Source organism: Castanea sativa, chromosome 9 (genome assembly GCF_040712315.1).
Source record: "Castanea sativa cultivar Marrone di Chiusa Pesio chromosome 9, ASM4071231v1".
Taxonomy (NCBI): domain Eukaryota; kingdom Viridiplantae; phylum Streptophyta; class Magnoliopsida; order Fagales; family Fagaceae; genus Castanea; species Castanea sativa.
Window position 1 is genome coordinate 16323579 of NC_134021.1, and position 14625 is coordinate 16338203.

Here is a 14625-nt window from a genome sequence, read left to right on the forward strand (position 1 = left end):
GTTAATTATATACTTAGTGGCAATTTTTTTAATATAATTGGACAAAATGTCTAAATTGAATCAATTTAAAATTTAGATAATTCAATTGAACAAAAGTAAAGTTAATACCTGAGTTACTTGCTATTTAATTTAACTTTCTTTTTGTGAGTTACTTTATAAAAAAAAAAAAACTGAGGTACTTACTATTTAACTTAACTTTATTTTTCTTGAAAAATTGATGTCAATGCTCAATATTAACTTATTCTTTTTCTTAATCCGATGGGGACATTTTCCTAACATTGTGTTTGGGCCTGAGGAAAAGGAGGAGGGACAATTGACATCTTCCTTTTACTTGTTGGATAAAAAATTGAAGAGTGAGGTAGTCATTTTCCCTCTAGGTTCACCGTTTTGTTTCGTCTTTAGATTGATAGCAATTTTTTTTTTTTTTTTTTGAGAAACAAGAGCAAGTTGAATAATGATTAGAGATAATAATTGTGTTTAGGTCTTTTACTTTTTAAATGTTGTAAAGCCCACCATGAAGACTTTTTTTTTTGGCTATGATTTCCTCCAAACAATTAAATATCTTTAAAGAAAAATATGTTTCTTTCTTCCTATTCCTCTTTCATTTTCTATTTTTCCCTTCCTCATGAAATCAATCATAGTTAGAACCTATGGAGTACTAAAGAAAAGGATGCTCAATTTGATGTACATTAAGATGTAATGTACATGTTCATAACATTTGAGATTTTGTTTTTTGTTATTTGTAAATAATCTATGCATCCCGTGGATTTTAAAGTGAATACTTTACCCCTCACCTTCCTCTTATAAAATGGCATATATTACCGCTCAGTTTGTTTCGACGGAAAACTTTGTGTAAAGATAATTTTTTGTATTTTTTAGTGTTTGGTAACACAAAAAAAAAAAAAAAATCAAAGGAAAACTATTTTTAGTCAATATAAAAAATATGACTTATTTTTAAAGATTATTTTCCACTATTTTTTTTTTTTTTTGGTTGGAAAACAACTTATCTCATAGTAAGCTAATTTTTTTTTTTAATTTTTATACAAGATAGAATTTATACTCTAGCCTAATCTAAGTGTATATGTGTGTGAAATTCCCTCCTGCAGACTTGAACCCCGGCCCTTGCCCCCTCCCCCCACACTCTACAATAAGCTAAATTAATAAGGGAAGTTAGGAGATTGTTTTTCAATTCATTTATGGTTGCTATCAAACATAGAAAAGTATAGATTAAATAAGATGAGTTTTCTAAATGATATTTTCAGTTTAAAATATTATTTTCTTTCTTCCTATTCCGTGTTTAATCTATGCATCCCGTGGATTTGTAAATAATCATTATTTAAAAATATCATTTTCTTTCTTCCTATTCCTCTTAATATGTATTATAAATTAAATAAGATTGTTTACCACTTAAATTGTATTTATATATATATATATATATATATATATATATATATATATATAAATGATATTCTAGCATAAATTTATACATTCACAATTATAAACACTTAAATGCCTATGTCAAAAATAGGAATGAATAAGAGTATTTAATTTGAGATGAATTCGGAGTAATACTTGTAAACTCTATTTATTATTTGAGTCTGAATTTAATGAGGATATAGTGTAAAATTCGTGGAATACAACATCCAATCATGTAATGCCAAATCAATTTTTTTTTTTTGCAATAACAAGCATAAGCCTCGTTACAAACAATTCAAACCTCATTAAAACCCTCGAATTAAATTTTGAGTTAAAGAAGAGATTTTAGAAAAAAGTAGTCACAGACCACATCGTAACAGTCACAATACTATTATCAACCTCACCCCCAATCACCATATACATTGCAACTTTATTAGCATTTTTTTATACACAGAGTGCTTGAAAGTGAGGGGAAAAGAGTTCAAACTAACAATCTGGATAAAATAAGATAAAACCACACCCAATCTGTACCAGGTTCCAACAAGGCAACAACTATCACTGACCACCCTCCACCATACCCTATCATGAAACAAACCCAATAGTCTCGACCATTGTGCATGCTGGATGAATCACTTTTGCCCACCTAAAACCCCCCACAACTGTTGCTTGGGACATGACATGAGAGGTTGAGGTTAACTAGAGAGAAAGGGATTCGCAGCAAATGAGAGAAGAAAAAACAAACGTGATTATGAATAGTGTGATTCTTGTTTCTTGGGAACTTGGAAGAATAGGGGGTGTTGAAGAATGCTATTGAGAGGAACAATGTGATTCTAATTTTGATGAGGCTCTCGTGGATGAGAAAAAGTAGAGTCTACAGTGGTTGATTGGAGCAGGGAGTCGGCACTAATTTTATTTTAATGCTTTGTTTGTTTTCTTATACCACTCTTGTTTCAGTAGAAAACCTGATCTGAATATAGGTTTTTGTGTTTTCCTATATTTGGTAGTATAAAAAAATGTCAAATGAAAACTATTTATATATTTCTTAACTTTCTTTATTTAACTTGACATAAAAATTAGTTGTTTTTAGTTAAAATTTTATGGGAAACAACCATATCTCATGCTAAGTTAAATAAGAAAAACAATTATATCTCATGTGAAGTTAAATAAGGAAAGTCAATAAATAGTTTTTCAACTCATTTTAAGGTGGCTACTAAACATAAGGAAATAAAATAGTTTTCTAGAAATGCTTTAAAAAAAAAAAAATCATTTTTCATAAAATTTTAATGTTGAAACAAAATGATCATTAATATAATATTTGTTTATACTTTAGACCACTATTTTAAAATTGGACCAGACCGAACTAGGAACCGGATCGAGAATCGGTCCGGTCAAAATCACGAAAACCAATAAAAAATCGAGAAAAATTGGTCAAGAACCAGATTAAATTGGGAATTGGCTTCTTTTTTGGTTCTTTGACCGGTTCAGTTCTTAAAACCATGCTTTAGACTATTAGTTTTTAATTAGTTGTTATCATGTGTCTTGGTCACTAGGCTGTCATTTGAAAAAAAAAATCATATCAATGTTTTTTAGAGAGCGTAAATAGGGTATTTTATACTATATTCTTATTAAATTTAATCTCTTATTGTTTTTGTGGGAGGCAATAAAGATTAGCCCTATTGGGCAAGATCTAAGGAGTTCGAAGGCCCAATCATCAACCCCTTGATTCCAAGTGGGCCTAAGAAAAACCAAAAAAAGATATGTGGCTGAGGAAGTAGTTTTCCCGATGAGGGTGCTTGGACAAGAATAGCTTGAGGAAAGTTAGAGAGAATTTGCACAAGGCCAAAGGTCGTGATTTGAGGAAGGTAGCGTTAGCCAGTGTGGATAAGAAGAAGAAGAAGAAACTTTCTAGAAAGGCAGTCATCACCTTTGCATTGAATGCACTGCACCAATCATGCCAGTCATGTTAATAGTTGAACCACACCTGAACAGTATTAGCATAGCCTATAACTTGCTCAGCATGACCTCAAAAGGAGGAATGAGACAAGTATCTTGATGGAGAATCAACAATCTTACATGTGGAGGGTCAGGGTTAAAGTAAGAGCACTATAAAAGGGAAAAGATCCCTTATGAATCGGATTCAGATATTAGAAAACATAACACTCACATCTATATCTTCTTGAGTGTAAAAAGTTTCCATGACCATTATGAGGACTATAAGCTGGACATTTTCATCCTTAATAAACAATCTATATGCTAATCTCTTACCATATTTTTCATATTTGGGTTAGGATTATCGTAAAACAATCTAACTATTGGTTTAAAGTAAGAGCACTATAAAAGGGAAAAGATCCCTTATGAATCGGATTCAGATATTAGAAAACATAATACTCACATCTATATCTTCTTGAGTGTAAAAAGTTTCCATGACCATTATGAGGACTATAAGCTGGACATTTTTTTCCTTAATAAACAATCTATATGCTAATCTCTTACCATATTTTTCATATTTGGGTTAGGATTATCGTAAAACAATCTAACATTGGTTTGAACGTCCATCTTTATAAATTAATTGTGGTGAGCCTTGACCCAAGCTCAACTATCTTTTGGGCCTCGAAACTTTAGCCCATATAGTTTCCTTCATCTAATTAGTAAAACAAGAGAGATAAAATCAATCAACAAATATATGTTAGAGATTAATTTGAATAAAATATAATGCAAATATGATAAAGATGAGAAATACACTTGAAGGACATCAGATGATGGGTACGGTTTATTTATTTATACAAATTACCAAAAAAAAAAAAAAAAAAAGGAAAAGCATTAATGCCAATGTTGCACTAAATTTGCAGATAAACAAATCAAAGCAAAAAAACATAGCTGAGAAGCGTCGACAGCAGGATTCGAACCTGCGCAGGCATAGCCCAACAGATTTCGAGTCTGTCTCCTTAACCACTCGGACATATCGACCCTCACGAATAGAATTAAACAACTTAAATTATCTAACCGTAAACCCAATGGCTTCATTTTAAATCACACTTATCATTTTCGTTGGCAATTAATATTCCATTTTTTTTTTTTTCATTCAAATCATTTTCCTCAAATTCCTTCCCTCTCATTTCCTCGCTTTCCCGCAAAAAAACGATTTCAATTTCCACCCCAAAATCCAAATCCAAAAGAGCAAACCCATTTTTTTTTTTTTCACTTTACTCGAACAAAAAAAACCCATAACTTTACCTTTCTTTTATCTTTGAAATTCAATTTAAACTCGGAAAAGAAAATTCTAAAACCCTAGGCAGTCACATTCTAAGAAGAGAAAATGGGCGATTCTTCAAAAAACGTGGACGTGGAGCAGCTGATCGCGTACAGTGACGACCTCGTTCGAGTTCTGAAGGACAAGAGAGACATCAACAGCTTCACGCAGTGTCTAGAACATTCCAAGTCCCTTCGCTCTTCTTGTGACTCTGATTTCAATCAGCTCCAAAGCTCACTCCAAGGTCCAGTTCTTCAACTTTCATTCTATTTTATTTATTATTATTATTCTTTTTAATGAAAAATGTCGTTTTGTATTCTGTTTTTCCTTTGTGATTATATTTTAGAAATCAATAATAAGTATAGTGAAACAATAATTTTCATAAATGCTGAGGTGTCATGAAGGGATTGGTGCTAATAAAAGCAGTGTTAGTAATGGGTCCACGTGAAAGTAATGGAATATAAATATGAGTTGATAAAGGGAGATGTGTTTGCCAAGAGCGTTGCAACTTAACTGATACCTTTTAGCGTTTTCAATTTTGAATTATCACCCAACCAAAAAATAAAAATGAAAGGGAGATGGGTTTGAGGGAATAATGTATCGCATTACGGAGGAGCATGGGGATTTATCTTTGCCATGGTTGGGTTGTTGGGCTTGCCTAGTACACTACAATTCCTAGTTAAGCTTTACATGGTTATTGTTAGAATTATGGTTAAATGATTAAATTCACAATTTCCTAACAATTTAAGCTTTTGGGAGAATTTGGTAGTTTAACAGTTGTAATGTTAGAAGAAGAATTGAGACTTCTTTGTATTCAATTCGAGTTGCTACGCACTATCATAGTGTGTACTGTCAGTAGAGGACTAACGGAAATTTCAGAAAGATGGATTTTTGTGATAGTATGCGCATATGGAGCTCACTTTGATATGATTCATAGCAAAAGAGGAATTAACAGATTGCTCCATAGTAAGATATAGGACAGAAGGTTCCCCATTTTTTTCCCTGGGGGGGTGGGGGTGGGGGTGGGATTTGTTGACTCTTTTTGTTTTGTTGTTCCAAGGCAGTTGAATTGGTTTCCTTTATCCTTTGAAGCTCGTGGGCCGTGATAAACTCTTTCTTATTTTATTGAAGATCTTCCTTTATATCTGTTTCTCGTTATCTTTTCTCAATTGGTGAGTCACACACACACACACCTGTTGGGACACCCTCCGCTATGTTCTATATCTTTTTCTCATAAAAGTTTTCATCCTAACCTCCAAAGCTTGTAAATATTTTTGATTGCACCCTTTGTTCTGACTTGACAGAATTGGAAATTGTAATGAATTGTTCAACTTGGGCTCATATTATTTTAATTTTTGATCCAGGGGTTTAGAAAAGATGTAGTAGAGTATAAGATGTTAGTGTGGAGTTTAGTTTGCTTTAAAAATGCTTTTAAGATGAATAAGTTGAAGGTATGATGGGCTTTCAAGCAATAAGCATTTTGACAATTGTTTTGTTTCATGCTAGTCAACATCATGTGCTGAGGTATAGGTTTTCACTCTAGCTAACAGGATGGATCTCAATTGCTTGTATACAAGTCTTGTTCATTTGAATTCAGATCCTGTTGTTGCTATATCATACAGTAACCTTTTCTTATATGAAGCAGATTATCAGAAAAAGATTAATGTATGTAAGAAGAAGACAGAGGAGGCAAAATCTGAGGTTGCTGCAGATGCAGAAATTGACCTCCTTCAGAAAGAATTGGAAGTGGAAATCGAGAAAGAACATTTGCTTATGGATGAGCTTAGATAAGTATATTGTCAATATGAACTGTAAGTTTTTTCAGATAATTGGTTTTATTTTGATGGCGTTGATTGTTGAGTCTTTGTTTTCCATACAACACAAGGATAAACAATGAGATTAATGATCTGGAACTCCAAAGTATTCCAATTCAAGAACGAAGGCAAGCTCTGAAGAAACTTGAGCAGGATGAGATGAGGGCGGAGTAAGTATAAGTTTCTTGTTTTATGGCATCATGAGAATTTCATACATGTAGCTATTCTTACTCAGAATGATAAGAGTAACTGAGAATCTAGCAAAAATAAAAATTAAACTAACTAATTCTTGAGTGCTTATTTGTTTAAGTATCTAACATTAATGTCTTGAGAAAGAAATTGTGTTCATTTATCAGTGTCAAGTTCTGTAGGCCATCATTGCTATGGCTTTCTGAATCTCTAACAATTGCTGTCACATCTTTATATGTAAGCATTTGTTTGGATGAGCTTATTTTCACTTTTAAAACAAAATGTACTGCCTTTTAAAGCATTGCCTTTTTCAATGCACAACTGTGCTTTTGCAAATGGAACAAGATAGACAGATAAAATCATCCAAACACACTAACATACAAGTCAGCAAGGTTGGTTTAACTACTGCAAGCTTGACCAATATTGGAACCTTATAAAGTGAATTAAGTTTGTGAGATATTCTTGTCTTTATGAATTTTTTTATTTTACACCCTAATTTAGGTTCATGAACTTTACTTTTTGAATATGTTATTTGGTTCAAGGCAGTCCATGCTCTTACAACAAACCACACAGGAGTTGGCAATTGGGTTTTTGTGCGGTTGGATCTTCTTGTCTTTTAGAAAGACAGTGATAACTTCTAGTCATAATTATAAGCCTATACTAGTTATGTTGTTTGTTTCATGAATCTTCATGTTTAAGTCAATGGTTTTGTTCTGTCTTTTTATGTTCATTTTTAGATATGACATCTGTCCATATTTAGAAAACATTTTGGGGCTTGAATGATCAATGCAAGCAAAAGAGCAACTGTGATGGAATAGAAAAGGCTTTTTCAAAGCCCAATTCCCTTTTAAAAAAAAAGAATCCAAGGCAGACTTTTCATTTAAATATCTTTTTAGGAACTCTTACTTGTGTGGTTCTTGACAAACTAAGTTTATCCCACTAGGAGATGTTTCAGATTCACAAAATATTGCTCAAATTAACTCATATGAAAGATGAAACACAGCTTAGATGCTCTCTAGTTTTTGACAATGCTAGAAGACAGCTGGCCTAGTGTTACTTAGTACCACTGGTGCACCCTTAGAAGTTTTCTGGGTGAGGAATATTGGGATCTTTTGCAGCACTCAACAAGTTATTATTCTTATAATACCAAAATTGAGGGTTGTATCACATTGCCCATGAAAATACTGTCCTGAATCTTTTGTTGCATTTTTTTGATGATCTCTGTGTGTGTGTGTGTGTGCAAATAAGAGACTAACAGTTAGAGTTCCAGAAATCCAAAAATGAAACATTTTTGTGTTGTCTTGCAGGAGGATGCTTTCATTGTATGCTTCTGTCACAAATATTATTCCAAACTTAGATGATCAGTCCAAAATTTCAGGCCGTATCCTTTTATCGTGGTTTGCCATTATTTTTTTCATTTGATCGAGTTTCTTTTGCATGGGCTATTTTCAGATTCAAGGCTGGCTAATATTGTAACAACTGTGTTCTCCTTAAACCTTTTTAATTGCAGATATTGTGGATAGGGAGAAAAAGGTGGTTGAAAGGTTTGAATTTGACCTGACAAAGATAGATCCTGTTGATGCATGTAATGGCATTTGGAAAATGATAAGTTCATGATAGATATTGGACATTCTCCCTTTCAGACAGTTTGTGTAATATAGTGTGCTAACTACTTTTAGAACTTTTTGTCTGGTATTTTTAGGGACTGCATTTTGCATATTTCAAATCTGTAATCTTTAGTTAGGTTTGTGTTTGTAATAAGTTATTGTAGAGCCATATTTTCCAGTGTTTATTCTAGAATGGTTCTGGTGCCTGCAGGAGGAATTTTAGTTTCGGTTTCCACTTGTATTTTGTTGAAGAAATGTAGTCATGTTTTGTGGAAATGTATTTTTCTAGTTTTTAGTGCTATAGACAATTTTGATTAAGAATAAAATAAAGTGAGATTAGCCATACTTATGATACACTATTTTTTGGTGTTAAGGTTGTCACTTCTAATTTGAAATTTCCACAACAACAAGCGTTGTCTAGTTACCATCATTACAATCCCACCATAACCATAGCTTGCATCTCTATTGTATTGTGATTGGATGAGAATGAATTAGTATTCTCTAGAGTCATCAGGGCAACACTACTAAGGAATCTTAAAATTATATCCATTTATCTGGAAAACATAGGATTGGATTTTGTCACATCATCAATAATTATAATAGCAACTCACCTTGATGTTTTCTTAAATGTTGAAGACATGGTAACATCTAATACATTTATTTCCAAACCAATGGATAGGATTTTAAGAACTTTATGGTGGAGTAATCCTAGGCATTTTAAAGGATCTTATTATGACAATTTCAATATGCTGACTGACAAGATTTGTAGCAAACTTGCTAGAATTCTCCAAGCAAGGTGTTTACATGACATATCAAGCTAGCAAAGATATAAATGGCATGTTGCTTGACGACATGTTTGTAAAAAAAAAAATTTTGTTGTTTGATGTCTTTGGTTTGTAGGGTATGTTGTTCAATTGATTAATTAGTTTTCTCCTCATTTGAAGTTAGGCATGTAATTTAAATATGAGTAATGTTAGGGTGACAACTTTCTTCACAATTGTTAAGGTAGTAAGTTGTGACTAGAGCAACATCATTTTCACATGGATATATCTTTGATATCAAATTATTACGCATCAGTTATGATAGGTCATGTGAAAAATTGTCCCTAGATTTATAGTTTCAATTTAGTGAGTTCTGTAACTGAAGATTATATTATAACTATCAATTAGTACGGGGATAAGGCTTACCAAAGTTACATATAACCGACATAAATTTCTAGTAGAGCCATAAGTACATCCACTATGACATACAAACAGTAGTTCCCTCCATCTAAACACCATAAACAAGCTGGCAAGTTATTATTATAATAGTAGCAGACCAGCCATGATGGACAGAGCCGAAGGAGATGTAGAACCATATCTGAATTAGGCGAGAGGTTCCATCTTCATATGTTGCATCCATGAAGCTGTTTGTGACCCATGCATGGATTGAATGGCATTGCAAGCTATTCGAAGGTGGCCTTTGTAAGCCTTGCAAACGTAGGTGACAAAGTTTTTGAAGTCCTGCATCGAGAAGTAAAGAATTAGCATGAATGCGTGCACGTGTGACAGAGAGATTAAAAGCTAACCTTTTACAATGGTTGGTTATCCAAGATCAACCATGGTACAAATGTATGAGGCGGATTAAGATGATTTGTTTCATCAGCGTGACGTAGTAAAAGCTGCATATCGATTCATTACACAAATAGATTAGAGGTTTCTCACTAATGATTCTAATTCAATAAACCATAACATAATCTGATAACCTGATGATACTTTACCTCTCTCCCAAGGCCACTATTGTAGCAATCTGAAACAGGCTTTGGACTCAAACTCAATTTTTGACAACAAGATTTCCATGTGTTTTCTTCCTATTTGCCTCCCTTCAGAGGCTTGACTCTCAACACACTCGATGAACCTGAAATGTTGCTTCTGCATTAGAGTTACATTTCATTTTATCTGAGTAGTTCATATTATTTGCAACAATTTAGGCTAGTTATACATGTTATGCTAGCAATTTATTGACTAAAACTTGATAACAGTGCAACTATAGGTTGTAACTTGTATGATGTATTTTTAAGAGAATTGAGGAAGACTGAAAGAGAGCAGGTTTTACCACATCTGGCCAGATGTTAATGGCACAGGCCTCTATAGCATTCAGGTTGTATTCATCTGGGCCCTGCTGCAAAACATTAATACCAAAAACACATAGGCTTAAATGCTTGAGAAAGTGTCCTAATCATTAATCTTAAGTAGATTATTAAATGCATGAGGAAAAAAAATGAATGAATGAAAATGAAGATCAAAATGTGACCTGGCAAATTATGTTATTGTTGGGTTCTACAATAAGAGCATTGCCCCATGGGACAAGCCGGAGGTTGACAATGCTGATTAGGTCCTCCATAAATATTTTCACTAGGTCCTTTATGATGAAATCCCTGCTAGATGGACACAGTAAATCATAGTACAAAGTCAGATTGAATTTTGGAGTTTTGCTTAGAGACAACTTAGCATTTGGAGGTTGGGGTGGAGCTTGATCTCGGTTGCTATGATAGTCAGCAGAACAGAATGGAGGAATTGACATGAACATCAGAGAAGTTAGAACAATGAAGGAGAAGATTTTAAGATGAGCCATTTTGTAGAGCCTAGCACATTTATACCTAGCTCTCATGTAGCATGGACATATATATAGCAGCTTGAAGTACCCACTTATGCTATAATTCCTCTTAATTATGAAAGTGCCTTCCACTTTTTCACAGTTTAATTGAGCTAATCAAGTTATAAAATTATATCCATAAAAAAAAAAATTATAAAATTATAATATGTACGGTTGTGAGAGTGATTACTAATAGTGATGCTCTCTATTTATTGTTTTTAGTTGGTAATTTTTGAGTTTATGGTTGTCCATGATCCATCTACTTCTACTACCTTAATTAAAGCAAAGGGTGCAAATGCACCTTAAAAATGAATTAACCCCTTCATTAATTATGAGGTTGCTAGACAACTAATGCACTAACCAAATCAGGTGACTAGACAACTAATGCACTAATGCAATAGCTTTAGACTGCCCATTGTTTCCCATGAAATACTATCTCTCTGCAGTTTCAATTGACAAGCTATGCTTCTATTAAGCCACATCAGTTTAGCATTTTGGTCAATTCCAATCTATTTCAGTCCATTCAGTCCACTTCAATTAATTTTGATCCAATTTTGTCCGTTTGGTCCATTCAATCTAGTTTGGTCCATTTTGGTCCACTTTGATCCATTTTTGTCTTTTTTTTTTCTCTCTCTCTCATAGAGTAGAAGAGATTGCCTCTATAAATTGTTAAATTATAAAGTCTTAATGGTAAGATCAAATTTATAAAGCTAAAATTTCATGTCCTTAAAATCCTCAACAAAAGGATGCTATAAAGTAATTTTCATATTTCTTCCTTGTATTTCGTATTTAATTTTTTCACCAAAAGTTGAAGACATAGCATTTGTTTGTTTTTGTGAATTCCATTTGCAGAAACATTTTTTTTTTTGGTGAAAGCCCTGACAATGTTATTTTAATTTACTAACGCCACCACTTCTGGGATCAAGTTTTAATCTTTTAGTAAACAGGTTTATCTTTAGCCTTGGAATTACTATTGTAACTTTATAGCTAACATCTTTCTTGAAAGGTAAGTGTCTGGCACAACTGTGGCTATAGTTTTAAAAAAAAAGTGTGACTGCGACTAACAGGTTCAATTAGAACTATGTTAAGTGGCTATGTTAGATGAGGGAGGGAGTGGCACAGAACTAAAAGAGATGGATACTCAAACAACTAACTTCTTCTTGATAAAGTATAGTCTCAAGTCAATTATAACATTTGAACTTAGTAAACTATTCTGATGAATCTGATCAAACTGAAACTTAAATTATAATTTGATGATTAGGTAATTCCTCTTGGTCAGCCTCTGGATTTTTCTTTCATATTAAAATTGGAAATCATTTTGAAGCTTCCATCACAAAGGTTTACACATGAAATTTTTTGTTGCCTTTAGAAATTGTTAAGAACATCTGCTATTCTTATTTTACATATAAGGCAAACTTATTTAATAGGATATGCCCTCTAATCTAGTTAGTTGATCTTCTTATGTACAAGTGATTTGCAGGCCTGAGGTGCTCCACTGCCTTTGAATGCCTTGCAGACATAGGTAGCATAATTTTTATAGTCCTGCATTAAGAACAGCCATATATCAATGAGAGAAAGAAAGAGATGAGGAATGCTAAAAAATTAGATAGGACTACCTCTTGGAGTGGTTGATTATTGACAACCAGCCATGGCACAAATCTATGAGGTGGATTTAAATGGCCAGTTTCATCAGCATACTTTTGTAGAAGCTGCATAGGAAAGCAGTATATCTCATGGCCTAACGTATATTTATTCAATAAGGAAAGATAAAAATAACAAATATCCAAAAATCAAGTTGCAAGCACCAGAAGCCAAGAAAAAAGAAAAGAAAAGAAGAAGACCACTTTAAAGATGAACAGTCATTTACATGTTTTTGGAGTCTAAATAAAGAGACAATTCAAGTAAATCACGGGGGTCCTTTCACTATTTAGAGAATAACTCTGTGGGTCATATCATTGATTTCTTATTCTAAAGCTAATAAATGCAATTCAAGTAGTGGTCATAGTAATAATGCTGACAAATAAGTATAATCAGCATTTAGAAGCATAGATAATAAAGACAACCATAATGAATGGAAGAGTTGAAATTTACCTTTGATCCATTGCCACTGATATAGCAGTCCAAAACGGATGTCTTATTCAACCCCAGCGTGTCGAAACAACTTTTCCAGTCTCTGTGTTTTCCCTCAATGGCCAGAAACTGAAAGCAGTAAATCACAGCATAATGTTTGTTCTGCAAAACAATATGTACCATCTGTAAATTTGGTTACATGCTCTACAGACACTTTGTAACTGTACTCCACATTGGTACTAATATGAACATTAGGTTTCACTAGAAAATGTCTTTTCAATTCATCAAAAGTTTGTACTAGGATTTACTTTTGTGTAATTAGGGGTAAAAAGCAGTCTTACCGCATCGGGCCACACGTTGATAGCACAAGCTTCCAAAGTGTTTAGTAAGCATTCATCAGGTCCATGCTGCAATTTTTTTTGTTAAAAGTCGAGACAGACGAGCAGCAATCATGTTGAAAAATTGAACAAGATTTAGTCCATGCCACAAACACTATGTGGGGCATGATGACATCTGCCTGGCTGGAATTATATGATTCCAAAATTTTGTCATAAGCAGAATGAATTACATTCCAAAGGTTAATTAACAAAAAATAAAGGAGGGCCCATATATTGCTAATGAATAAAGTATGGAACTTTGTCTAAGAGACTTCAGATTGGAGCTTTATGAACCAGTTTTCTCAGTTTGATTTGCTGAGAATCCATTCAACTGATTATAACACTATAACATGTAAAGGTTCAAGTCTCTATTTTTATAAATTTTATTCATACAGACTTTTCAGAACCAAATGGAAGTCAAAATTTTGAACCTCCAACCTCCAACTAATGCCAAGTGAACTCTACTAGGTACATGGAATCAAATATGACTACATTGTGGTAAAATGGCCATGCACGTATCACAAAAATGCTTGTAAAAAATAACAAAAAGCCAAATGGAGATGAAAATGTTACCTGACAAACAATGGCATTGTTTGTTTTATTAATGTAAGCATTGCCCCAGGGGACTAGCCTGAGATTGATGACAGTGATGAGATCATTGTTGAAGACTTCTGTCAGATTTGTCACGATGAAAGTGGAGCAATTTTGACACAAAGTATCATAGTAGAGAGACAGATTAACCTTTGGAGAATCATTGGCAGAGACCTTGAGACCATCACCATTTGTAGGAAAAAACCAATAGGAATGAGAAGGGGATATGAAAAAGGACAACAAGAAAGCTATTACAAGCGTGAAAATTAATTTAGTAGAAGCCATTTTGTTTTGAGACCATAGTAATATCGTCTCTAGAAGGGTACGTGTGGGTATATATAATTTGAGCAAGTTGTTGCTTTTGAATGTGTAATATGACATCAATGACTTTATTTTCATATTCAATGACTAAAAGGCCAGCAGAAACTGACTGCAATAGCTTAACAATTTGATTTTTGGTCAATTTCTTTAACAATTACACTATACATTTTGCAGATTTCTGTCCCTTTCCACTATAATTCTCCAGCTAAAGTCAGCTCTGCGTTTAATGGTCATTATCTTTTACATTCTCAAATGATACTTATCCTACACATTCTATTTGTACAGCTTGTAAATCTTATTAATTGGTCTCTTTAAAATGTTAAGTCCAGTTTGTTGTTTCAACACCACGTGTGAAA

The 14625-nt window shown here is 33.2% G+C and overlaps 2 protein-coding genes, 1 non-coding gene and 1 pseudogene across 3 annotated transcripts; 1 reads left to right on the forward strand and 3 right to left on the reverse strand.

The window, feature by feature from the left end:
- Window positions 1-4301: 4301 nt before the first annotated feature.
- TRNAS-CGA (transfer RNA serine (anticodon CGA)) lies at window positions 4302-4383 on the reverse strand. The gene has a single exon. It is a non-coding gene; the product is annotated as a tRNA-Ser (tRNA).
- A 95-nt stretch (window positions 4384-4478) lies between these two features.
- On the forward strand, window positions 4479-8601 carry LOC142610026 (kinetochore protein SPC24 homolog). Its single transcript, XM_075781741.1, has 5 exons — window positions 4479-4910; window positions 6312-6453; window positions 6549-6650; window positions 7977-8050; window positions 8180-8601. The coding sequence occupies exons 1-5, from the start codon at window positions 4733-4735 to the stop codon at window positions 8284-8286; spliced, it is 603 nt and encodes a 200-aa protein (XP_075637856.1). The 5' UTR covers window positions 4479-4732; the 3' UTR covers window positions 8287-8601.
- Window positions 8602-9640: 1039 nt separating this feature from the next.
- On the reverse strand, window positions 9641-10889 carry LOC142608833 (gamma-interferon-responsive lysosomal thiol protein-like; annotated as a pseudogene).
- A 1174-nt stretch (window positions 10890-12063) lies between these two features.
- On the reverse strand, window positions 12064-14233 carry LOC142609421 (gamma-interferon-responsive lysosomal thiol protein-like). Its single transcript, XM_075781004.1, has 5 exons — window positions 13931-14233; window positions 13322-13387; window positions 13002-13142; window positions 12527-12619; window positions 12064-12452 (listed from the first exon to the last, which is right to left on the reverse strand). The coding sequence occupies exons 1-5, from the start codon at window positions 14231-14233 to the stop codon at window positions 12357-12359; spliced, it is 699 nt and encodes a 232-aa protein (XP_075637119.1). The 3' UTR covers window positions 12064-12356.
- Between the last annotated feature and the right edge of the window lie 392 nt (window positions 14234-14625).